Source organism: Grus americana, chromosome 2 (assembly GCF_028858705.1).
Source record: "Grus americana isolate bGruAme1 chromosome 2, bGruAme1.mat, whole genome shotgun sequence".
NCBI classification, from domain to species: domain Eukaryota; kingdom Metazoa; phylum Chordata; class Aves; order Gruiformes; family Gruidae; genus Grus; species Grus americana.
The window spans coordinates 159,052,537-159,077,173 of NC_072853.1; the positions used below are offsets into that span (position 1 = coordinate 159,052,537).

At 43.8% G+C, this 24,637-nt stretch overlaps 1 protein-coding gene across 3 annotated transcripts in view; it reads right to left on the reverse strand.

Moving 5' to 3' along the window:
* Positions 1 to 14,712: 14,712 nt before the first annotated feature.
* Positions 14,713 to 24,637, reverse strand: part of DNAJB6 (DnaJ heat shock protein family (Hsp40) member B6) — a 63,202-nt gene continuing 53,277 nt past the window's right edge. For 2 of the 3 annotated variants that reach the window (XM_054814121.1, XM_054814122.1), the window contains exons 9-10: positions 24,305 to 24,511; positions 14,713 to 16,336 (exon numbers count right to left, since the gene is read on the reverse strand). In XM_054814121.1, coding sequence (XP_054670096.1) covers positions 16,254 to 16,336; positions 24,305 to 24,511 — 290 coding nt within the window. In that variant the 3' untranslated portion in view covers positions 14,713 to 16,253. Of the gene's footprint in view, positions 24,512 to 24,637 lie in introns of all 3 variants that reach the window. The other variant, XM_054814120.1, reaches the window with a different exon arrangement.

Sequence of the window (24,637 nt, forward strand, 5' to 3'; positions counted from 1 at the left end):
TAAGAGGATTTACCTTTGCTCAAGCCTTAAACAGTTTAGAGAGCCACTGAAATGCAGATCTGGGCCCCAGTCCAGTGCTCCCTGGGAACAGAAGAAGACACGTATCAGCATCATCGAGTACCAGGCTCCAACCTAAGACACCGAAGCGGAGGATAAGCAGCCCCCGTAGCAACACTTCCGAAGTGAGAGCACTCAAAATGAAAGGAATTAAAATCAGAATACAAGTTGTTTTACTGTAAAAAAACCAACCCACAGTATAATAACTACTCCCTAAGAATATTCTTCAGGCTCTTTCTCCATGTAGACAAGTCCTCCAGCACTTCCTCAGGCTATCAGAGAGATTTCCATCAGATTTCCTGGTTTCCAGGCTTTTTGCACTGTCTCCTGTTTGCGGAGCATCTGTTTCTTCCTAAATAAGCAGGACTTACTCCTGCTGGCATTATCCCTTTTAAACATAAAATAACACGGGTCGACCAATAACAAACAGATGTGATATATGATATATCATAAACCGTAACAGCAACATCTCTCTTCAGCCCAGGAGGGTTATTTAATTCATCAGGTTTAACAAGTCTTCAAGCAGTTTATGACACGTACTGATTCATGCAATCTAAATGCAGCTGTGTCATTAATATCAGATAAATCTTTCTAAGCAAGAATCTATGCTTTCACAGAAAAAAAATGGTATCTGTGCTACACCAAAGGCTCATGTTTCAGCAAATAAATTCAATTGGGATTTAGGCTAGTAGTTTTAAATAAAATTATCCTACACCAAAAGCAAGTTTAATGCATTCTAATATTAGTTCTGCTCCTGTGCTGGGTCAGTAGGAAGGTGCTGAGATCGTGCAAAGAGTAACTAGCTCCCACAAGAAACCGCGCAGACAGATTGGTATTTGGGAGCGTCATGCTAATAGTGTGATTTTATTCCCAGTTTGTGAAATCTGTAACCCGTACTTAGCAATAAAGCCTAGACAGAAGACGTATTACAAGTAAAGAGAGACAACATGATACTTGAATTAATAATACAGTGGTTTCCAGCCAGGGGTCAAGGTCAAAGAGCATATTGATAGCGAGATCAGCAGCCGTTAGTTTCATGTGCCTATGTCTTGTCCACAGCCATACGTTATGCTGAAGGAACCACGTATACATCAGGAGCAGACTGATGAGAGCTTCTGGCAATGCTCCAAAAGCAGGCTATGAGGAGCAAATGACAGTTGGGAACTGGCAAATTTCCGGTTTTCTTCTAAGTTTTTAAAACATGAATGGATTTTCTGGGGGGTGAGGGAGGTACCAGTAAAATATTTCCCTGGCATCAGAATTATTCATCTGAAATAATTCAAGGAAGGCAGCAGTAGTCTACAAAATCCCAGTTAGAAGAATTTTTAAAACAGGAAAACTAGGCAGAGTAGGGATTATGGTCACTGTACTAACAATATAGAACAATACACGCATGTTTATTTTGAAAGCTTATCCTTAGCACAAGTCATAATAAAATGCCTGAAGCTAAATGTGTAAACTTGCAAAGATGTGGAATCCATTTTAACCACATATTGAGCAATGAATTCTTTACTACAGCTAGCCTCCATACAGCCATATGTAGATTGACAGAGTCCTTGAATGCTATTTGATAAAAAAAAATATTCATACACTGAGGCAATTGTATTTAGAAGTCTTGAGGTTAAAAAAGGGGTGATGTACATTCAAACCGGATGGATATGATAGAGTCATAGAATCACAGAATGGTTTGGGCTGGAAAGGACCTCAAAGATCATCTAGTTCCAACCCCCCTGCCATGGGCAGGGACACCCTCCACTAGACCAGGTTGCCCAGAGCCCCATCCAGCCTGGCCGTGAACACTTCCTTTCTATGATTCTATGTTTCAATGACACTGTCAGGTTTAGCCAAGGAAGGGTGGTGGCTGAAGCCTGGGTCAGTAAACTTTAAGCTTTGGCATTGGAATTGCTTTCTTATCTCTTTGTGCCCTACCCATAAGAATGAGATAAGTTTTTCTCCAGCTGGTAATAGAGTGGCAAGGAAAATTAAAAAAAAAAAAATAGAAAAAGAAAGGGAGACAGTTAAACAGTGGCAAAGGCTTTATAACCAAAAGCTAGACAGACAGAGACACGTTACCTCAACAGCACCAGCATGTGAGGCTGAAAAAGAGAGAGAAAATTGTGTCTGTCCTGGAATTACTAACTTTTAGAAGAGTGAGTTGAAAGTCCAGAAGCAGACTCCAAATTAATCTGTTCTCTCTTTAGGGGAAAAACTGGTTAAAGGCACAAAGCAGATGGTGGGAGCAGAGCTGAGTCACAGTGTGATGGTGAAGGCCCAGTCACCGAACACGCAGTGCACCAGCAGGTCTGAAGATGGGCAAGTGAAGATGCCCAGTTATGCTGCCCTGGCACAGTTTACTATAATATGTATTTAGGAGCCATATAATATGAAAGGCAAGGGACGCACTGAGTGGAGATGAGCTTGTCTGTGCCACCTGAAAGCTGCCACCAACCCAACCTGAGAAGCTTCAGGAATGAAGAAGAGAGGGCTGGAGCTGGACTGAGCCTAGAGGAGATGGCACCTGGAAGGACCTCATAAAGAAGAAGAGGATGAGAGCAATGAGGTAACTTGGGCCAGAGCCGAGGACTATACAGCAGTAATGTAATCAATCCCCTCCCCTCCATGCTTAAAGTCAACTACACGCTTGAGCAAGGTACACTCTGAAAAGCTGAAGGCTCAGTGAAAAAAAATTGAGTTTTAATGAAGAATCATAATCATTTATTCACATCCAGCAATAATTTGCCCAGTCTCTGCCACTTGTAGATACAGTCACATTGTCTTGCGGTGGCAGGGAGGCGGCATGGTGGGCGAGCACGGTGCTCCTAGCATGGAGCAAACAAGCTTGTACCACGTTCTCACGGCAGAGGCTGTGCTGATGTGAGTATGCTCAGAGCATGCCTGGTATTTTTGGAAGCCTGAGCAGATTCAAAATAGCTGAGTGCTGATGTGGCTGGGATCAGGAGCCCAGGGCAGAGGGGATTAGGAGGCAGGATTCATGGTAGTGTAGCTGCTTCCAGCTCTCCTGTATTAGGCAGAGTCCAGCACCCTTCGTCACCAATGTCCTTTCCTTCTCACAGCCAGGCCAGCTCACTCTCATGTTCAGCACCGTGGGACATGGGTCTTCATAAATTTAACCAAAGGTATAAATGTTTCACACTGCCTTTGAGGTCACTGTGCAAAGCGGAGCAGTTTTATAATTCTTAAAGTTGATGAACGTAGAAGGAGAATGTAGGCACTGGACCTAATGAAAAGGCATTACCTTAGGGACGGTATTGTGTACATTTTTTCTTCCAATCTTTGCCACAGTTGGAAGCGGGGAAAAAAACAAACCCAAAACCCCACCACTTTCTGTTTAAGTTGCTGTAAAAATCCATGTGTGCTTTGATAGGAGATAGCCTAATCCTCTTCTTGCTTGAGTGGTCTCTCCAATTTCTGCCGTAGATATGACAAGTCCCTTCGGGTTTATGGTGAGGGATTTTTTTTTTAGACTTTTTTCTTTTGCTCTACTGATTTTACCTCAAGGGAAATCACTGAGATTTTTTTTCCACAAGCAGTAGCTTCTTATTTATTTAGCTAAACTATCTAATTCCATTAAAGGTAGCTGGTTTGGGGGCTTTTTTAAATGTTGCTCCTTTTGCTCTGGATTCTTGAGTTCTGACAGCATCTTTTTACCACAGCAGTTGGCTTGGATAGTTAGGGTTACATTAGGTTTGTCTAACAAGCGGGAAAATATATTTAAACCCCTCACAGAGGACAGTTACAGGGTCTGTTCCACTCCAGTGGGATTCACGTCCAGCGTGCTGGGGGCAGAGCTGAAGGAAAGCCGGAAGAGAACCAGTTACGTTGCTTTTGCACTAACCCACGCCCCGAAGATGTGAGTACCTACAAAAGGGCAGGTTACAAATGCAGAAGGTAAACAACTGAAGGAGTTTAATAACTTTTCCTATGATGGATGTGCTGAATTTTCCCTCTAAATCAAGAAGGTATTTTCCCATAGCCCTGCTCTGTGCCACATCCCAGGGTGGTGGACATCATAGCAGAGGAACAGCTGGATGAAGAGTTATAGGCTGAATTATGCCAAAGGGCAGGAATGTGTTGTTCCTCCAGATGCCATTTAAGCTGTTCATGGGATAAACTAATTACATTTAGTTGTGTGGATGGAAGTGAAATAAAACCCCTTATCTCTGGGAAAGCCCTCAGATATGGCTGTGGTAGCACAAATACTTGCACCTCAAATACAATTAGGCAGAATGAGAGGGGATGCAACGAGAGCCACCGGCAGAAGGGTGGAGCAGGGCACTTAGCAGACCTCACCCATCTCCATCTCTGGTGTGTCTAGATTTCAGGGAGAGAGAAAACTGTGTTGTCTCAGTATTGGTAGAAAGAGGGAGTACTCTGTAGGGCTGGATTTAATTTTTATAAGCTACAAGACTGTTTAATCTGTATTGCTCCACATTATTTCTCTGTGTGCTCGCCTTGTGAAACAGCATGATTGAGTTCCTGGTCTGAAGAATTAATGAGCTAAATGGATTGAACGAAGTGCGAGAGAAAGGGATTAAATTGCCTTATTTTATACATGGGGAACAGAGAGATAGGCTGACTGGTAACCATTTTAAGATTGACTCAAGAAGGCAGGAGCAGAGTCAAGAACTGCATGCAGATACTCTAAGTCCCAGACTACTCTCTTAACCATGAAAGCCACCTTCTCAAGAGCAGAGTTATGTTTGTAATGTGGCCATGCGTCATACATCAAACCACTTTCTGCCTCCAGCCCACCCTCACTCCAGCAAATTTCCAACTTTGAACTTCATAGGGCTGATTCCTCCAGCAAAAATTGTGCTTCCAGATTAATACGCTTTGCAGCCCCAAATGTTCAGGATTTGCAGAAAACCAGAAGGACTCTAAAGAAGAAATAGTGACAGATTTTTTACAAAGCTGATAAATACTAGGCTAATGTGCTAGGAAATTGAGCTGTATCAAAATGAGAATGAGGTAGCTTACAAAGTAGAAAGCTCCTGGCTGATGCCGAAAAGCTGCTTGAGTAACGGTTTAAATTTGATGAGAGAGTCAGGAACACAACAACCTCTAGGGTGAAAGCAGAGCACTGCTTTATTTATGAAGTCAGAAACCTGACAGGAGTACATTAAGCTTAGTGGAGCAAAGCTCCTTCTAGGCTCATAAACGATAGCAGGATTTTGGGGTTTGCTATTGGAGTTAAGTCATCACAGTAAAGTGCTCCACATTTGGAGCAATACAAATTAGTTGGCGAAGACTGCTTTAAGGTACTGTGGGTTGATGGGATTCCTTCACCACTGCACTTGCAAGGATGCATCATGATTTAATTCACTGAGTATCTGTATATATTAGTGCAAATAGCACAGCAACTGCCAGGGCTAAATTAAGGAATAGTTAGTTCCATTCAGAAAAGCATTGTGCACTCCATGACGTATAATTTAAATAGGAAGATGTTTTCAGGATCTTTCACAGGACACATCCTGATATTGTCATCAGATTATGACCAGATTCCAAGGTAGCAGCATATTAGTTCTGTTACCTGGCTATTCTGTTTCCCAATCAAAGTAAAATATCCTTTAGGAGTGAGATTCAGTGTGTTGATACACATAGCAATAGCTTATTTATGTGACATATGTGAAGCCTTAAACAAGTCCAGAATTTTACCTCTGTGTTGGTATCATTAACGTATAACACCTCTTTAAGTTCTTGTGTCATCATCCCAGTAAAGGTACTTATCACTAGAAATATAGTGCTTAAGCTCACAGTGCTGAATCCTGCACCAATAGCCAGGTAAATGCACACAAATACGTCCTCCCTGAAGCGGGACAGCAGGAAAAGCTGCACCTGCAATAAGTACATCCACGTGACAAAAATCCCAGACAGAAGGAAAGAGCCTGATATAAAAAGTATGGTATTTATTTTAAGTTAATCTTCAAAGTACAAGAATACAGCTGTGTCCTGGGGCTCTAACTTCAGATAAGGAAACAAAACCGTGCACTCCCTTTGACAGCTCTCTATCTCTATCCAGCTCTTGCAAGTCGAAGAAATAAACTACACCAAAGTCCCTTTAACAACAGTGCAATTATATTTATCAAAGTCTGTATAATTACAGCTACCCTGGCAGCTGTATTTATTCTGTTTTACCCACCGAAAGCCATTCCTTGTAGCTAACGCAGCACAAGCCCTGTGTTTAGTCCTGGCCAGAGATGGTCCTACCTGTGTAAAGACATTGCAGCCAGACAGGTGGTTGCTGGGAAGAAGTTGCTGTTTGAAGAACTGAGTAAACTGAAGTACCTTCTGTAAGAAGTGATGCTTAAAAAAGATAATTATTCCAGTTGTGGCTGGGTGTTTCTCTATGAGATACACTCTGGATTTGTCATGAGATCATAATTTCAATGCAGGCATCATTAAGTGACATTATATGGCCTCATGTAATGTAGCAGATCAGATTTTCATAATAAATCTCTCGACCATAACACAAAGGCTGCTTCCCTGCAGCTAAATTGGTCCATTTTTTGTTATCATCAGTGTTGTGGGATTTTAATAATAAATCCTCAGTGTTGTCCATCATCTCTCAAGTGAGGGAAGGGAAGCGATAGCAGGTGCTCAATGGTTGGCTTTCCCCTTCCTCCTCCTCCCTCCAGCATCGCTGTTGTCCAGGATGTGTCCTTCCCTGCCAACGTGCTTAACTTCACACCTACTCAACTGCGTTCCACATAGGCATCAAACCTTAACAAGACAACAGATGTTTTCTTTATCATCATCTTTAAAAAAATTCTTAATAAAAGCTGAGATTAAAAAATATGTATTATAAATTGCTCCACAGCACTAGACAAACAGCCTTCACACTCCAAAGGTAAAAGCCTTATTTCAAGAAAGCAAGCGCTCTGACGGCAAGACACAGACCACTATCGATTGCTGCTCTCATAAATCACATTTATTTTCCAAATAATAGGAAGATTCATTGTTTTCTGCCAAGCAGTGTCACCTGGTAATAGAAGCCAGTCAAAGCAACAGTAATTTTCACACCATAAAAACAGTATCAAGCCTGTTCACTGAGTAGGATGAATGCTATTGATCAGGGGGAAAAAACAAATATAAAAACAGAAGACAAAAGCAAAGAAATTAAGTAATGATGTATCGGGTGTGTAATGAAAGGTCTGTTAACATTTCCATTATTCAGCTTCCCTCCCCAGATGTCTCCTCTCAAGCGTTCACAGCCCCACTAGGAAACCTTCTCCTCAAACCAGGGCTGCAAGGGGTTAATGGTGCGAGACCGACACTGTAGAGAAGGGGAATTCAAACCGTGGTATAAAAATGAAGGGAAAGGTCCTACCCTGGTCTCTGCCCGTTGATACAGTAAAGCCCCAGAGCTTTTCACTGAATTGACTTTTTCGGCTGCAGAGGGATGTAGGGCTACAGGGCTGGGGACTGCTGAAGAGTCACAGTCAGGAGAAGCCACAGGGCTGTGGGACAGGAGGTGTGTATACCTGCCCTGAGTCATCCCCTGCGTGAGGGGCTAGAAACTACAGCTCGCCCCACTGAGTCCACTCGTAGTCAAAATAAATAGCACACAAGAAAAGTTGAACATATAAATCCTTATTCTCAAAATTTACTTAAACTTTTACCAAACCTCCCCCTCACCCACCATAGAATCACAGAATGGTTTGGGTTGGAAGGGACCTCAAAGACCATCTAGTTCCAACCCCCCTGCCATGGGCAGGGACACCCTCCACTAGACCAGGTTGCCCAAAGCCCCATCCAGCCTGGCCTTGAACACTTCCAGGGAGGGGGCATCCACAGCTTCTCTGGGCAATCTGTTCCAGTGCCTCACTGCCCTCACAGTAAAGAATTTCTTCCTAATATCTAATCTAAATCGACCCTCCTTCAGCTTAAAGCCATTCCCCCTTGTCCTGTCGCTCCTTTGTAAACAGTCCCTCTCCAGCTTTCCTGCAGGCCCCTTTAGGTACTGGCAGGCTGCTCTAAGGTCTCCCTGGAGCTTTCTCTTCTCCAGGCTGAACAACCCCAACTCTGTCAGCCTGTCCTCATAGAAGAAGCATATATATCACCATAGCAGATCATATACACCAGACACTTCCAGACTGCCCGGCTGAGTGGCTGTTTGCTTGTGCAGCCTTGGCAAATCCATGGGCATTTCAGCAGGAGGCAAAGCAGTTGGCTGAAGGTCTCACCAGACCAGTGTGGAGAGTCCCACTCCAGTGGTGGAGAGGGACTGAAACCCATTGGTCTCTGCCAGTTCCATCATCCATATCCCATAGACACAATTTCATACCCAGGGTTGGTGTGATGTCCTGAAGGGTCGTCTTCTTAATGATCATCAGCTATGCAGCCAGCAATAATGGAAATTAAAAGCCTACCTTGAAAACACTTTTAGTTTTTCTGCCTGTGTCTGGGCATCTGTCAGTCTCTGGATTAAATTAAGTATAGGACCAGCCTCTAACCTTCTGACTTTCCAAATCATGCTTTCATATTCTCAGTTCTACAGCAGCAGCAGGCGGCAATGGCATCATCACCCTCTTCTAGTCAATGCCAGCAGAAAGTAGCCCTAAACTAAAGATAATCTCACAAACTTTCCCCTCTGCTGGAAGAGACAATCTTGTCCTGATGACTGGGAGTTCCTGAGCGAGGTTAACCCTTGGTAACAGGAGACTGATGACTTTTCTGGGTGGAAAATAGATTCTGAGGCAGCTCGTTGTTACCAGCTTAAACAAAACATTGCTACACCACTGACCTAAACCTATCTGCTAACTAGCCTAGGAAAAACTTAATAATCTCTGCATGAACCAGCGGTTGTTTCATAATTGGGCTGGTAGAAACACCTATAGCTCTCTAGCTTTCTCAGCTGACACATCACAATAAAACATGATATGAGGTGACTCATTACCATCATGTTCTATCACATCCCATCTCCTAATGCAACCTGAGACTTACATTACACGAGATGAATAATATTTTCCTAAGTATTCATGATAGAAAAATCTGTGGTTCCAAGGGAAGTCATTTTGTTGATTAAAAATCTGCCACCACCAAACCTGAATCCTGCTGAGAAAGAGGAGGCCATGGGCTCAGGTGCATCCAAAAAAAACCTTCCTGCAAACCGCAGCAGGGCTATCTGCTGGAGCAGAGGCACAGCGAGCAGAGGTTACCTGTCACTTGAGCCTGTGTCTGCACTCAGATGGAAAACATATCGGGCAAAATCATAGTTAAAGTGGAGCTGGATCTGAACCAGAACTGCAGAGCCAGACACACTCTGAGCTTTGACAGATCCTGACACAACCTTTTGGCGGGGGTTGGATCAATAGGCCAATTTTGACTTTGCACCTTAAGAATCAGTGTTTGACATCCTGCACCCTCCCATCTCTCTGGATCCTCCCTACCTACCGTCACTGATGTTTCCTCATAACTAACTCTGAGCCATTTAAGATTTCAAATGACGTCAGTGACCCTAAAACCCAGTAAGCGAACACTTGCGGACAGCTGTCCCTGCAGAAAAGATGCTGAGGGGAATAGGGAAAGTCACAGCCCAGATTTCTACAGTTCAGGAGATCATCTGCATATTGGACAAAAAGGGGTTGGAAGTAGAAAAGCTGTTGTGCTGCCAGGGGCAGCGCTGCAGAAATCAGAGACACGTGGAGTCGCACTGCCCACGTCTCCATGCGCTGCCTGCAGGAATGTGTCACACCAAGAGCAAGGTGTCTTCCCAAGGTTACCAGACCCATCTCCCTGGTTGGCAGGGATCAAACAGCCAACACCGGTTTCCCATGGGAGCAGGCAAACCGGCACTGGCAACACCGGGCGCTTATAAAGAAAGCACTTACTCCACAGTCCGTGTGCTGCCAGCCAAGCAGTTACCAACAGTTAGTGCTTGCAGCCCCAGGAACAACGAGCGGCGCCAGGAGCTGTGCCTGAGTCAGGAGGTGTGCGTCCCGTCAGCCGCCAAGGAATGCCCCGTGACGCAGTTTTGGCTGAGGGGGCAGGAAGGTGGGTGAAGGTGTGTGGGACCATGCTCCAGAGATACCATCACTGCCATGAGCTCATGCATTCTCATTGCAGAGCCCATGAGAGCCTGCTGAGACTGAGGGCATCAGAGCTGAGTCTCAAGCGTTGGTCTGCTCTTCCTGCACCCTGGGTTTTGCATGGCCTTTTTCTGTCAGACTGATAACGGGGTATTAGCAAGTTGCTCAAATGTTAGTTGTGCTCATCTGGGCGGTCATCACAATTTATGGAGCTGAGCAACAGCCACTGTTTGATGAGCTTTCCTAATGTAACTGAGAGGGTGAGCAAAGGTAGGAAAAGGCTTTTCTGGGAGGAATGGTTCAATACACTGGGCCTCCGCAGCCATAAAAGATTTAACCAAAGGCTGGCCTGAGCAAAACGTGTAATATCATGAGTGGCATGGAAAAGGTGAAGGAGGATGCGGTGTTCACCGTCTCTTCCAATGTCAGGATGGAGGAGGGGAGGAAACCAAAGGAAGGTGTAGGATAGAGGTTTAAAACACAGGGGCTATCTCATTACCCAACTGAGTGAAATGAGGAATCCCTTGCCTTAGGACACTGGGCGTTGAGCAGTTTTCTAGGTTAAGAGGCAATTGAACAAGTCAATGGAAAAAAATACTGGACAACAGATACACCAGTTCTGGATCCAGGAGCCTCTGACCCACAGAGTGCTGCAGCTGGGAAAACATTCTGGTGAGGTATAATTACACGCTTAGCCTGTTCCCATGCTCTCCTCTAGGCATCCACCATTAGTCATTATCAAAGACAGGACAGTGGGCCAGGTAGCTGACAAATCATTTTTATGGGTATGAAGCGTGACTCACAGCGCTGGGAAGGCTCTAGTGCTGGTTACCTCCTCGCCTTGAATCCCGAAGCGGTAAAGCCAATGTTGTCACAACACTACCAGTATGGCAGGTTGTGGCTTGTATCTGCTGCCAGGATCAAGTCATGCACCTTTGGTGAGTGTCCCTTCCAGGTGCCGTGGGAAGCGTCTGCTTAGTGCTCCTTAATGTCTCCTTAGAGCTCCTTCCCTTCCTCAGCTCTGAGCAGGCAGTCTACTAAAGCGTCAAACTATCTCTAGGTCTCATGTAGCAATAGGCAACCAGCACTGCTCAGCTTAACATATTAAACCATCCAAAGATGTCACACACTGGGACTCCAAAAATCGGGCAAAAGCATGTATTTCGTAAGTTTTAACCTAATACATTTAAGAGGAGTATTTGCATACTGGCTTTGGTGTGACCTAGCATTTTGCACCTTTAGGTTTCATCTTTAAAACCTGGAAGTAAATTTTGCTTTTTAAGTTAAAGAAATTTTCCCAATTGCAACTCTCTAATACCGAGATAATGTAAAGATAACACCTGCCGTATCATAAGACTCCATTAAATTACAATCACCGGCAGCCTAAAGAGCAAGCGAGTCACTCTGCATTGACTGAAGGATGAGCGCTTCCCAAACAAGGGATGGAAAACATTATGTGTGCTGTTTAAGTAGAAAGGTGCACGCGCTTGCCAATGGAAACAGACACTGAGGAGATGCAATTAAACATCCAGCCAGTGCAGTTAGGTCCCGTTCTTTCCTTGGAGACATCCTAGAAAATCTGTGACCACTTCCAGGCAGACATGGAGGCCTTTTCCTGATATCAAAGCATTCAGACTCTTTCTAAGAGGATGCGTTTTGACCTTCCTCTTGCGCTCCCTTCTTGCTTTTTGGGCTGGTTTCGCAGAGACGAGATGAGGCCTTCTGGAAGAGGCAGAAGGAAAGTCTGGGATGCTTGATGCTGTGGCTCAAGATGTGCCAAATGACATGAGCAGTCTCTGCTTGTTGTGATGACAGCAGCAAGGTAACTTACCCCATGCTTGGAAACGTCATCTCGGGTCAGCTCAGCCACTTTGGAAGTGCTGCTCCCGCTGTCAGTAGTTAACAGCTGGTGGCTAAGAGGACACCAACAAGGTACTTAAAGCTGACACTTCCCAACATCCCACTTCATCCTTTTTGGCTAGAAAAACTTGTGAGAAGTCAAAGTGTGCTCACACAGGGCAGCTGAATTGATCACAGTTTCAAATATGAGCATTTATTAAAATTGAGCATCTGTCTGTGGCTTTAAGTGCCCTGTTTGAATTCTCATCAGTGGAGAGGAAAATTGCCTCGCTTCGCCTCGAGTTTTCAGTGCTACGGGTAGCAATGAGCAAAGTTTTGCAAATAATGTTAAAAACTCTCTTAAGACCAGACTCCAACTTGCTCATTGGGAAGAGAATTAAATATACCTAATCGCGGGCAGTCGTATCATCCACCCCATCAATATGTGAGTTACAGGGGAGCAAGGTGCTCCCCAGGCAAGGTACCACGAGAGAGCACTAAAACATGAGCTCAGTTTGGACATAAAGGGGCAGGACTGCACACAAAGAAATGTAACTGAGATCTGAAATGCAGGAAGGACTAACCTGTGCCTCCCAGGAATAAACAGTCCTGTGCAACTGGCACACAAAACGAAGGGGGAAAATGGAATTAATATATTTCTGTATAGGCAGAAAAACCCAATGACATTCCATATGGTAACAAGCTAATCCTACCACCTGATAGGCACCGGTTTGGTGACACATGTCTAGGAACATTCCTGAAGAACAAGTGTGTACAAGTCACACATTTCAGATGTGGTTGGGGAAACGCAATTCAGTGCTTCCCTAATGACTACTGTACATTTTCCAGGTATCTGACTCTTCTTTTAAGAAGCATCTTTTTGATGTGTTATTTCAACAAATAAATACAAAGTATCATGAGATGGTTCTGAAATTTGGGGGGCGGGGGGAAGTAAATCTCTGTAAAGGCAGCCAAGCTAACAGAGAAAAAACTGAGTTTTGTGTTACCTCTAGAAGCAGGATTTACAGGTCTGCAGGCTGCTTATGGAGGTGGGCAGCAGCACTGAGCAGAGACTGGGCAAAAACTTCAAAAATACATTTTTATCATTTTGACACCTACGCTCTCTGAGATCATTTATTTAGGATCGAAGTCTGGCCAAACCTTAGTTTAAAGAGCAGGCTGTGCACGTCTCTAAAAGGTGTGGCAAAACAACTGAATTTAAACCATTTTCATAGTGGCAGCTTCCAAGTGAGGAGCAGGATCCCTTATCTGTCCATATTTTGCTTGGTTGTGATTGTGTCCCATTATCTTGAGATTAAAATGATACACTGAAAACAAAACAATTTTATTATGCTGTTACTCAACTCGCTGTGTGTTCTCTACCCTAATAATTTAATTTTCTTATGGGATACTAAAAGGGATTGAAAACACCTTGGGTCTCTGAGCCCAGGTATCTGCTCTGTAAAGATACGTTTTGCGATACACTTTATAAATCACATCAGGTCTGTATTTAAACTAGCTCTGTTTCTGTCCTCAGCTCTTCCACAGGAGTGTTGCAGGATGGTCAGGAATCTTTCTCCAACTTTCACAATACATTTATTCACAGCCACGCTTGGGCCAGCATCATCTGTTATCAGTTGTGGTGTCTCACACCCACCTGCATTTTTCCTGTCCCGACACATACTTTAAGTAACCGTATCATCATGCAGCCTTCACCTTTGGCAGATGGATGCACCGGGATACAAAGACCTCACATACGTGCCTGCTCATACATACGTGGCAGACGTGGCACCACGCTACGCCCAGGCTCACAACCCTGCTTCACGGCGCTCAGTTAAACGGTGACCTTTCAGTTAGAATCCAAATGCAATTAGGCTGAAGGAAGGAATGGCCGTGGGCCCACGTTTCTTGCTTGGGTAGATTCTAGGTAGTTATAGGAAAGATTATGCCCGTGGTTCCCTCCTCCAGGGACTCTGTGGTTCCCAGGAGTTTCTCCCCGCAGGAAGCACAGGGTGTAGGAGCCCAGCTGCAAGCTTGCCAGCACCTTTCCAGTGGGATAAGGATGCTCTTGGTAAGACAGGCTTCCTAACTAATTCAGAGCCTACCTTCAGGTTTCCTAACTCATTAATGCTTTATCCCCCTCCTTCAAGCCTAACACAGGGATGAGACTCAGGAAGATATTTCCGTACCAAATCCTGGTCTGCTCTAACTCTTCAAGGCACATTCTTGATCCGGAGCCACTCTGTCCTGTGACGTGAGGCAGCTCACAGCGCTGGGACAGCCCGGGGGAGACCAGCCCTACGCTGGCGTCACCTCTCCCTTCCTCCACTTCTCCTGCTTTTCCAAAGCATGCACCATTTTCCTAACAAATAAGGAGCACTAATAGTTTAAAATTCGCATATGTACAGGGGGACCCTTCTCCCAGAGTATGGAGAGCGTACTAAATGGGATGCAATTCCAAGTGTTGTGTATTATCTAGCATGAATGTTCCTCGCACAGCGAATGTGCAAGCTCCGTTTGAGGTATACCCTCCTTACAGTGATGATTCCAGCCAGAACAAACCCCCATCTTCCAGTAGCAGCCGTTTGACACAGGGACCGTATCGACTTGCTCATGGATTTAGCAAAAGAAATAACTTGGTATGCTTGTGGGCGTTTTGTGAATGCAGACTCTCTCCCTTGTACTTACAGCCTAAACTTTAATTGAAGCTAAACATGAACGACTGATGCCAGCTCCAGTCTACAGTACAATGCAAGAAGACAAAGCATAAAGGAGAATTTTCTTTATTTTTAAATATTAGTAACACTGCACAAAACAAAAAAGTGGTACTTAAGTGACAGAAAACCTGTACTCAGTCTTATTTCATATTAACCATAATTTAAATACCCTAACAGAGTTCACGTACGGTTATATGTTTGTGTAGGGTTACACTGGGTAACGTAAGCATTTGAAGCTAAACCGTTCAGATACCAGAGACACCAGAACTTGTTATATCAAACCACGCTAGAACGCAGACTTGATTTTTCTGTTTAGCTTCTTCCTTACACCATTATGTGCATTCCCACATCTTCTAAACCTTAGGATGAATGAGTTTCTCCAGGAACTGTGGACTTTCAATATTGCCAGGTTTAAGTCTGTTACATCAACAACATATTGGCAAGAGGAAGACAAAAGAAATGAAACAAAACCATAAGCCGATAACTCCTACCTGGAGGTTAAAAAGAAGAGGCAACATACTGACAAGAAACATGCAGGTAAATGCTTAAGGCAACAGAAGGGCTCTGGACAAACTGAAAGGTTAAGAGAAGCAATGTGTCATGCACATGAGACAGGTATGGGAAGCAAGGAAGTAATCGTGTGAGAAAATACATATTTCTTTTAAATTGAAGACATCTTTTCAAGCTAAAAAAAAAAATATAGTCCTGCAATAAAACCAATGCAAAATGCTTTCATACATAAAGGTGTAAGTTCTTTGCAGAAACAAGCTGATAAAATCTTATACGGATGCTGAAAAAAATGTTTATTATCTAAAACCTACTCAGCAGAAACAAAGAGCAGTTTTAAAGTAGCACTTAGATCATTTGTCTCTAGGTTCTGAAAATAAACTTTTAAAATAAGGAATGATTTCACTAAATGATTCATCGGGAGTCAACTATGCTTAAGGAAATCAGTAGGAGTGCTTACAGGAGACCATCATTACACTAAGTTTCTTAAAATCAGAGAATATAACTTCATGATACAATTTAAAATCAAGGAATATTTTAATAGCAGGGACAAACCTTTGCTGCCCAACTTGGGGGAAAAAAAACCAAACCCCACCATAAAAGTCACTTATTAAGCTTGCATAAATGACCCTATAAGAGCTCGTGTCTCAAACCCATTCCCCATGACATGAGTGAACAGGACTCTTCTTTCAACGGGCCTGATGTTGATGCCGGAGTGACCAAACAAACAGGCATTTGCACAACCCTTTATATCCTACAAAACAAATAAAGAAACACTAGACTAGAGTCGTTTTAGTCCCAGGGAAGGAAGAGGTAAGAAATTCTGTAACACTTTCCAATCTTCAAACATAACACACTTCTAACCAGGATCAGCCTCGTTCGAATTCCCTAACCTGACTGGCAAGAAAGCCACTCGGTGAAACTAAAAAGAATAACATAGTGCAATTTTAGTACAGTTTTAAACATGAGTTACTTCCTTGCTAGCAGTGTGAACAATCAAAAATTATACAGAAAAGAGGTGTGCTCAAATGTAACATTAAGTTGTCGTTATTATAAAGGTATTGGCATAGCAGAGAAGTCCATTTTAGTAACTCCCTTTGGTTGACTTCTTCTTCTTCTGTTCCTCTCTCTGCTTCTGCTTCCTCCTCTTGCTGCCTTCTTTGTGTCCTGAGGAAACATGGCTTGTAAAACACCATTCACAGCATTCACAGACTTTTCCCTCTAGCAAAAGCACATGTTCTCTGAATGGTTTAAGGAATCTTAAAGGAAAGGTCTGGCTTTCTAATGTGGTTCTACTATATCCCCAGTTCTACTACATCCCTTACACAGGATAGAAAGAAAACACTATCAATCTTTGAAGCTTGAAAAGATCCGGAGAACTTTCAACAGACTTCAAAGCCATTCAGGAAAAGCTTCAAAATTAGAGCACATGCAAAACCAGAGTAATTTTCAAACTGGAAGCAATAAATAAGACTTATACAGCAGGAACTATTTAAGTACTGGCGTTTCCTGCTCACAGCAGTCAGAGTTACCACGATATTTGCATTTCCATTTTAAGACTAAGGAATGCTGAGAACCTGAGTAAATAAGGTGCTCGGTCTTTACCAATATACATTTTATATCCAGGTCATCAGCCTGCTCATGCTTAACTATGCACCATAAGTTGTATTCTACTGCAGCTCCAATGGTACATGGAAGTATTGAGTTCAAGCAACAATTATTTGCTACGGGTTCAGTAGGCACAAGCTTCCAGCCACGTGATCATCATCTCGATGAATCCCTCCCCACTCCCCCCCCAAAAAAATGCGTGAAAAACAGTTCTTGCTCTGCATCTCGTTCTTTCCTCCAAACTTGCAGTAAAACGCAACTTGCCAGCAGACTTGCACGGACAGCAAACTGCGCAGAACCAACACCACATCTACCCAAGTGCGCTTATGAATCTAAACTCACAGCTAGCAAACGTTTCCCTCGGATAATCATTCTGAGATAGCTGGAGGGATCTTTTAGCTCAGCGGTGCTCTGCCACTGGGAATCAGCACAATCCAGTGAAGGGGGCCAGCACGGAGCGGAGGAGCCCTGGAAGCCAGCTGAGAGACAGGGCTGGCAGTCAGAGGAACGGCCGAGGAAGGGCTCAGCTCCGCCTGTCTGCACGTCTGTTTCTTTCCCCATTCTGTCTGCCCGCAGGCAGATGTTGCCCTGAGGAAGCTGTGTCACCATCACACCTGGTTCTCCATCAATTTAGCACCAATGGCAAAATGAAGATGGGAAAAGGAAGCGGTGGGAGGTCAGAGGAGTACGAAGCCACGCTGTGGCTGAAGTTTGCCCCTAATCAGAGCTCCTCCCAAGCGCGGTTAGGGCTGTGCCCACGGCAGAACTGCAGTTCTTCAGTTTAAGACTTGGGGAAAACCACGAGATAGTCTTTGGGCTAAATCACTTGAGACGTTATCAAAAGCTTGTGCGTTAGAGGAAATACACTCCCTTGTAGCAAAGGAAAACTGTTTCTAGGTTATCATTCGAGCTCCTACGCTGTATCAACAGCATGACTTCATCTTTTGCAATCATCTGAGTCAAGAAGCAGGATATTTATTTAGAAATTATGCCATGAGTGATTAGCCTGCAGAAAGTTAGAGTGGAAACCAGTTTTATTGTTTAAGGAAGAGAAAAATTGGCAGTGCTTTGCAGAATTGCAATGACGCTGTGTTTTCCCTGCACCCTGCCACCCTCCTGAGCTACAATCCTGTCCCCGGGGGCATCGCGTGGACATCTCCCTAATTAAGAACTCCATCCATTAAGTTCACTTCAATGTCAGCCCCTCGGTTACCTATACATTGTCAAAAATAGGATCCCTTGGCATTTAATTTACTGCTCTAAGGGACAAATCCCAGAAGGGCTCAAGCATCTCTTTGCTTTCCCACAGAGGCCAACGGAGGCGGAAGAGACGTGCTGACTCTTGAGAATCAGTCATCCGAAGGGTGTTATTCAAAGGATTCTTCCCTTTACTGGAGGGAAAAACAGCATCATATCAGCCGATCAGAACTAGTTCATGTAATAACTATGAAACATTAACACAGATATTTGGGAAAGGAGCATTAAACTCTAACAGGTTATTAGCTTCATAATTTTCTCATTTTTCATTCTCAAAACACTGTCAGTATTTTTAAAAGGCTTCCACATACAGGCATGATTGCATTTGATACTGGTATTTTATATCACAATTTTTTTTTTCAACAGTCCATTTTCTTCAAATCTTTGAGATTTTGAAAGCAATTCTAGCAAGTCTTCCTTAAAAATACTGTGAGTCGATGTAAATAATGACTTGAAATGAATGCCACATAATTCATTGCCTTCTAAATGAAACAACTCAAATGTTAAAATAATGTGGTATGAAGATATTTAGGCATTTGACAACATGGTCTCCTACCAGCCTCTGGAATGATAAGGGTGAAAAGTGGAAATCTTTCAAGTGTTATCACTGACACACAGAAACAGATTGGCCAAAGTAGGAGATAAGGCACAAATGCAGAGTATTCCTCAAGAGAAAACTGCCAGCTCTTTTCTGTTTCGAGCTTGCTGTGATAAATAATTTCACTCTCGACCATTTCCTTTTCTGCTGCCACCTAAGAAGAAAGGATAGGTCAAACTTTGCCAGTCTGTTAGCACCAGTGATGCTATGCTGGGTGATAATGGCCAAAAACCTAATCCGGACAAGTGAAGCAGCTCCTAGTAAAAAGTGCACACTAAAGACGTAACCCTTTGGTGCTTATTTCACTTGAATACTTCAACCAGCACTAATTAAAAGCATATTTAGCTGCCTTGGTTACCAGACTAGCCTCAAAGTCACAAGAGAACAAAATCTGAATTAGAAAGCAGCAGCCCCGTTACTATTTGATTAATCTGCCGTGAATCTGTGTCCTGGTGGGTCACCAGCATCACGAAGCAGTCACGGAGGCTTCCCATCGTTAGTGCCTGGCTGAACTGGCTTAGGCAAACAGCTCTGGCCTTGGAGATGGGGTTTTCAAACTTCTACTCTTAGAAGCAATTGTTAGGTATCTAAAGTCTAGAAATGTGTTACATTAAGATAGAGCGTCTTAGGGAAGGGTGGGGGGAGAATAGGTTACTGAGAGCTTCCCCAAGCTTTGGCATTTGGAAACAGATTCACTCATATGCAGAGAGATATCAGCCTGACTTGGTACATTCTTGCTTTCATCAGCTGCCAGGAGCAGAGATGGATGAAGCAAGAATCCACACCATTTGGAATTACACCTGGTTTACAACCTGGATAATTCTTGTCTAAAACGAACAGCGTGTGCTGACCCACTCTTACCATTTCATCCTTCTCTCTTCTATTTCCAGAAGAACCATAAAGAGCACAGAAGCTATTCCATATTTCAAAACGCTACTGAAGGCTGAAACCAACTTCCAACAATGCTTAGTAGCAACTCTCTCAGCCACTCAGCAAGGACCAAAACAAATTGGGAAGCCTCTCTGCTGGGTCCCAGATTGTATTTCCTTCTGGCTTTCTACTTCTCTGCCATCTGCACCTCCCAACATCACGGGTTTGTTCAGTCACCGACTATAAAACTTGTCACGTTCTTGGGAGGCAGCTGCAAGGGAGGTGTGCACATCGAGCGATTGATCCAAACGAACAAGTGTCCTGGGGAAAACACTCCTCCCCAACCCATCTGTGGTGTCCTACTTCTTCCTGCCCTGCCTGACACCTGCCTGCTCTACCAGGATGCAGAGAGCAGCCACGGGTCTGCTCCACCTTCCTTCTGCCAGCACAGGAGAGCGTAGGCGTCAGCAGAAGGAAACAGGGTGTTCAGTCACGACCGACAGTTAACACACAGGATTTCTGCTTGTCGACACACTTCAGTCAGTAACAAAAGCCATGGCCTGATTTTTGTAGAACATCTCCTGAAGAGGTGAAGACTTCGGAGGAGTCTCCTTCCACTTTCAGGCTCTGAAGCACTGAGGTTGGGGGTGAGAGGGATTCATGGTTTCTGCTCAAGTCCCAGAGAAAATGGTTTTCAAGATCTACTAAATTTTGCTAAGATTGCAGCCATTCTTTTGCCCTGCTTCAAACCAGCCAAGCAGTCATGGCTCCAATACGTGCACAGAGCTTTAACAGGGCAGCGGGGCACGTGCACGTTGGGTTCTGTAGTGCAATTTCTAATTTTCTGCTCTTAAAAATACCTCTTTACTCAAAACAATAAATTGCTATTTCAAAGGCAGCTAGCTTACCTCTGAGTTACAGCCACCATCTGTTATTTTAGACTGACCACATTTGCATATGCCATTACACAAATTGACCCCAGATCACAGCTTCAGTATAATTTCATGCGTGTGACTCAATTTACAATTACAGCTTTAGAGTGCACTTTCACGTTCCCTCCTTTCAGCCCCAGCCGCTGCCCAACACACACCACGATTTGACCTACTAATTCACGGCATCCACAGCTCCTGCCCGTGCCACAGAGCATCGCAGAGAGAGAACCCACCTTTACGTAAAGACCTGAGGTGACAAAACATCCCACCCTGTCTAGGTATGCCGCTCCACTATTTAATTATCCGCAATGTTAAATTCAAGGGGCGAGTTCTCCAGTTTCACTGGCCAACCCAGTGATGTAATTCCAACTTTGATGTTTTAGGGGACTGAAAAGCGTGAGCAACTTACCGGGGCCTGCCTTCGTGCTTGCTCACCGTACTATTTTCATTACCAATTCTGCCTAGAATTGCTACAAGAACATACCAAGCCAGATACAACCTGCTTGCCTGCTATTAATTAAGGTAATACTATTACCAAATAGAGGCCAAGGTTTTACTCCCACATGGCAAGCAAAAGCTTGCAAGGCTACGCAGCCTTGGAAGCCCTTCCGTGTGCAACCCAGCCACCTTCTACGGGAAGCAAATGGGCAACGGGATGCTCTCATACTGGCAGCCAAAAAAAACATGCGTGAAGGCAGCTCTGGCTAAGCCAGGGAGCAACCAGCCAGCCTCCAGGTCCACCACCCAATCTTCCCACTCCCTGACATCCTCTGAAGAGTACGGCTGTTACCCCGTCCCACTCGCGCACAGTTACAGCCAGGGGACGTGGAGCAAAGGGAGAGTGAATTCCCTCCCATCTCCGCACCTCCAGCATTCCTCACGTGTTAGGTTTCCGCAGAAAACGGTGGCTTTGCTTTCCTTTCTCTTTCCATTACATGCCCAAATACAAGTATGTGAGAGAATTATAAAGTAATTAGTTGGGATAACCAAGCACATTGATTTTACTAGTTAGTAATGTGTAACGCGGGAAACTTTATGTCGGTAAAAAGAACAGAACCTCATTAAAGTTGTAATAAAGTACAAATAGCTCAACTTTCCAGCAGAGGAATCCATGCCAGGAAAGGATAGAGATTAGTTAAGCTAGTTCTTTTAAAGTAGTTTCCTTTTCAGGGATGCCAGTGGGTGAAAATGCAGCAAAAATGAATTATTATTAATGTTGTAAGTTTTAGGTTAATGCAAGCTATTCCATTCAAAAGGAAGAGCAAACCTTGCAATATTATCTTGCAAATAACAATCTTTCATACCACATATTTTTCAATATTTTAACAAACATTTCAACCATTCTTGCTAGATAAAGGTCAAAACTCTCAAATCCAGAGTAGTTTTTTAGGGGTAATTACCACTACCCCTACCATTAACGGCTGCAACCCCCAGGTCTCTGCTGGCATTAATACCACTTTGATACAGCTTGCGCACCACCAGTCAGCCATACATCATACCGTCAGGCAGCGCATTCCTTGTAGTATCTGAATTCTTATTAAAAAATTACTTGGGTGGAGCTAGAGCACTGTTGGAGATACACAGCGACTTCAGAGTACAAGTTTTATTCTAAAGGCTGTTACGAAACCAGGAACAGTATAAAACCCCGAGCAATTTCTACTAAAGCACAAAGTGTCAATGTTAGATGGAGAATCAAATTTAACTTTTTTTTTTTTTTTAATTAAAACCCCACTGCAATGACTGCAAATCCTGACTAAGGGAAGACTCATCTCACCTCTGGATATTTTTTGCCAGGTTTAAACGAGTTGGCCAGCCTTTCTCCTTGGGTTCTGAGACAGGCAGCCGCTCCTAGAGCCATTCCCACCGAACCTCTTTGCTTTCATTTCAATTTGCTTCAGACTTACAGATTAAAACTCAAACATTCCCACTTTTAGAGCTGGGAAAAAGAAGCCATTTCACTGCAGCGTACAACTGAGGATTTGCTTGAGGTGCCCTAACTGGGACAACATCTAAAACTGCCCCGCAGCCTCACCGTCAAGGGCTAAATGCCAGCAGTGGCAAAACCACCCAATTTGAGGTGGAACGGCGCCTGGTTTGAGGCCGTTGAACTTTATTTTCCACTGAAGTGAGTGGGCTTTGGACCAAGGCAGAAAAAGATGCTATTCTTTCCCAACGCTGGCCCGTGTAAGCACGGCAGCTGTTGCAGTGATCAATGAGAAGCCAAGCGGGAGCGAGTAAGTGGTCTGTATAATCACAGAGCTGCGCCAGTGAAGCCTGCTTGCTGGGCAAGGCAGTTGGCAGAGGTGAACACCCATGAAGGAGAACGGCGTTATTGGTCAGGGCTCGTGCACAAACTTCCCAGGGAGGGATTAAGACACTCACGTAGGTTTTTATGACTGACTCGACCAGTCCTTCAGCAGCCCTGTCCATCAGAGGAACAGCAGGCAAAATATTTAAAGCAATAGTAAAATCTTAGTCTTACTGCAATCAAATTTTCACCCTGGATCTTTTATGGCAACTCACAAGCTACTGGTAGAAGAGAGGATTTTGTGATTGTGCAAATACTTCTGGAAATTCATTTTAATTGCAAACTTGTGTCTTGGACCATAAATAGATTCACGGCAAAAAGCCCTAAGCAATCTTAAAAATTGCTCCAAAATTTGCATGGTGCATGTCAAATTCAGATGCACTTTGGAGATCACTGCAAAGTATTGTTATGGTTGCAGAGAACCTCAAGTCTCCAAATGCAGAGCCAAGGTTTTGTTTTGCCGGCTATAGACACAGGAGACAAAACCTGTAACCCTTGCGTGGCAGATTTCAGGACATCGGCCCAGAGGTTACGTTCAGGCTTCTGCAGAGAAATTTTAAACTTTTTTTTTTTTTTTTTTTTTTTTTTTTTTAAGAAAAGATTCAACTTAGCCATCCACAGAGAGACAAAACTTCCAACAACTGATCGGGAAGACATTTATCTGAATGCTTCTATTTTTTCAAGCTGTCATCCCACATGATATCTTTAGATCTTCGGTACAGATGACAGCGTTAGATTTAAAGGCTCATAAACGCAGCAGAAGTTGGTACAGCACTGGGAGTACGTGAGCGCATGTTTCGGGGTACAGTGCATGTTTTTTGTGCGCTCTGTTTACCCTGAAGAGCCTCATACTTCCTCACACTTCCCAGCACTTCACGTAATTCAGCACTACTGAGAAGGGCCCTTGGTTTGGGCATCCAAGTAGAAAGGCATCTTCATGATTCAGAAAAACCTGTCCTGGCAGTCCTGGATGATCTTTGACCACAGGTTCAAATTAAATCAAGTAGTTATGAGGACTTGGTTGTCCCAGATAGCCTCTGGACTGTACTGCTGAAACATTACAGGCAGGAAATACATCAAAGGACTAATTACTTCCAAAAATAACCAGGACAATCACCACACTTCTGCATTCGCCTGAACGGTCTTAGCCCTCGCTATTACGATTTAGGTTCCTAAAATTGCACCTTCCAGAAATAATATCAAGTTGCTGAACTACTTTGGCAAGGAAGCCAAGCACAATTTAAGTAAATGAATGTGCAAAGTATTGTGATTAGTTACTCTCTAAAAGGCCTTCACTTTTAAGAACAAAGAGCATAGGCACTTCAGCATAACAAAATTTTCCCTGGATCCTTGAATATCCCAGGGCATTTGTGAATCTAGACTAAATGGAAGAGCAGAGCTAATGCAGGATAAAGGCACACGAGCTGCTGTTTATTATCTACCGGGGAACTAAGATTAGGTCAACACACAGCAACAACCTCTTCCTTGGCGTTTTGGTTTTGGCTTTTGACTAGCTGATGAATCCTTTTCTGCGCATTTCTCATCAACATGCTTGTGCACACCTGATAAATAAAAAGGGGTCTCCAAGCTGCTTGTAACCCGGCTTCTATCTTGTTCTTCCACCTCATCGCTATTATAATGATAGGCATATTTGGGGGAACTGGCAGGCTTGTGAGACTTCAGCAGGCGAGGGTTGGTCGGCTGGAAAGGCAGGGCGTGTTGTCCTCTCCGTCTGCACTCCTCGGCAAAGGCTTCCTCATCCGCCTCACCTGAAAAAGCAAAGAGTGCAAGAAAAGTCAGCTGCACCCAATACACTTAAATTTAGCCTGAAAAAATCCTCAAAACTGGACTAAAACTTGGGTGTCACTAAACTATGGCCTTGGCTGTGGTTAGCT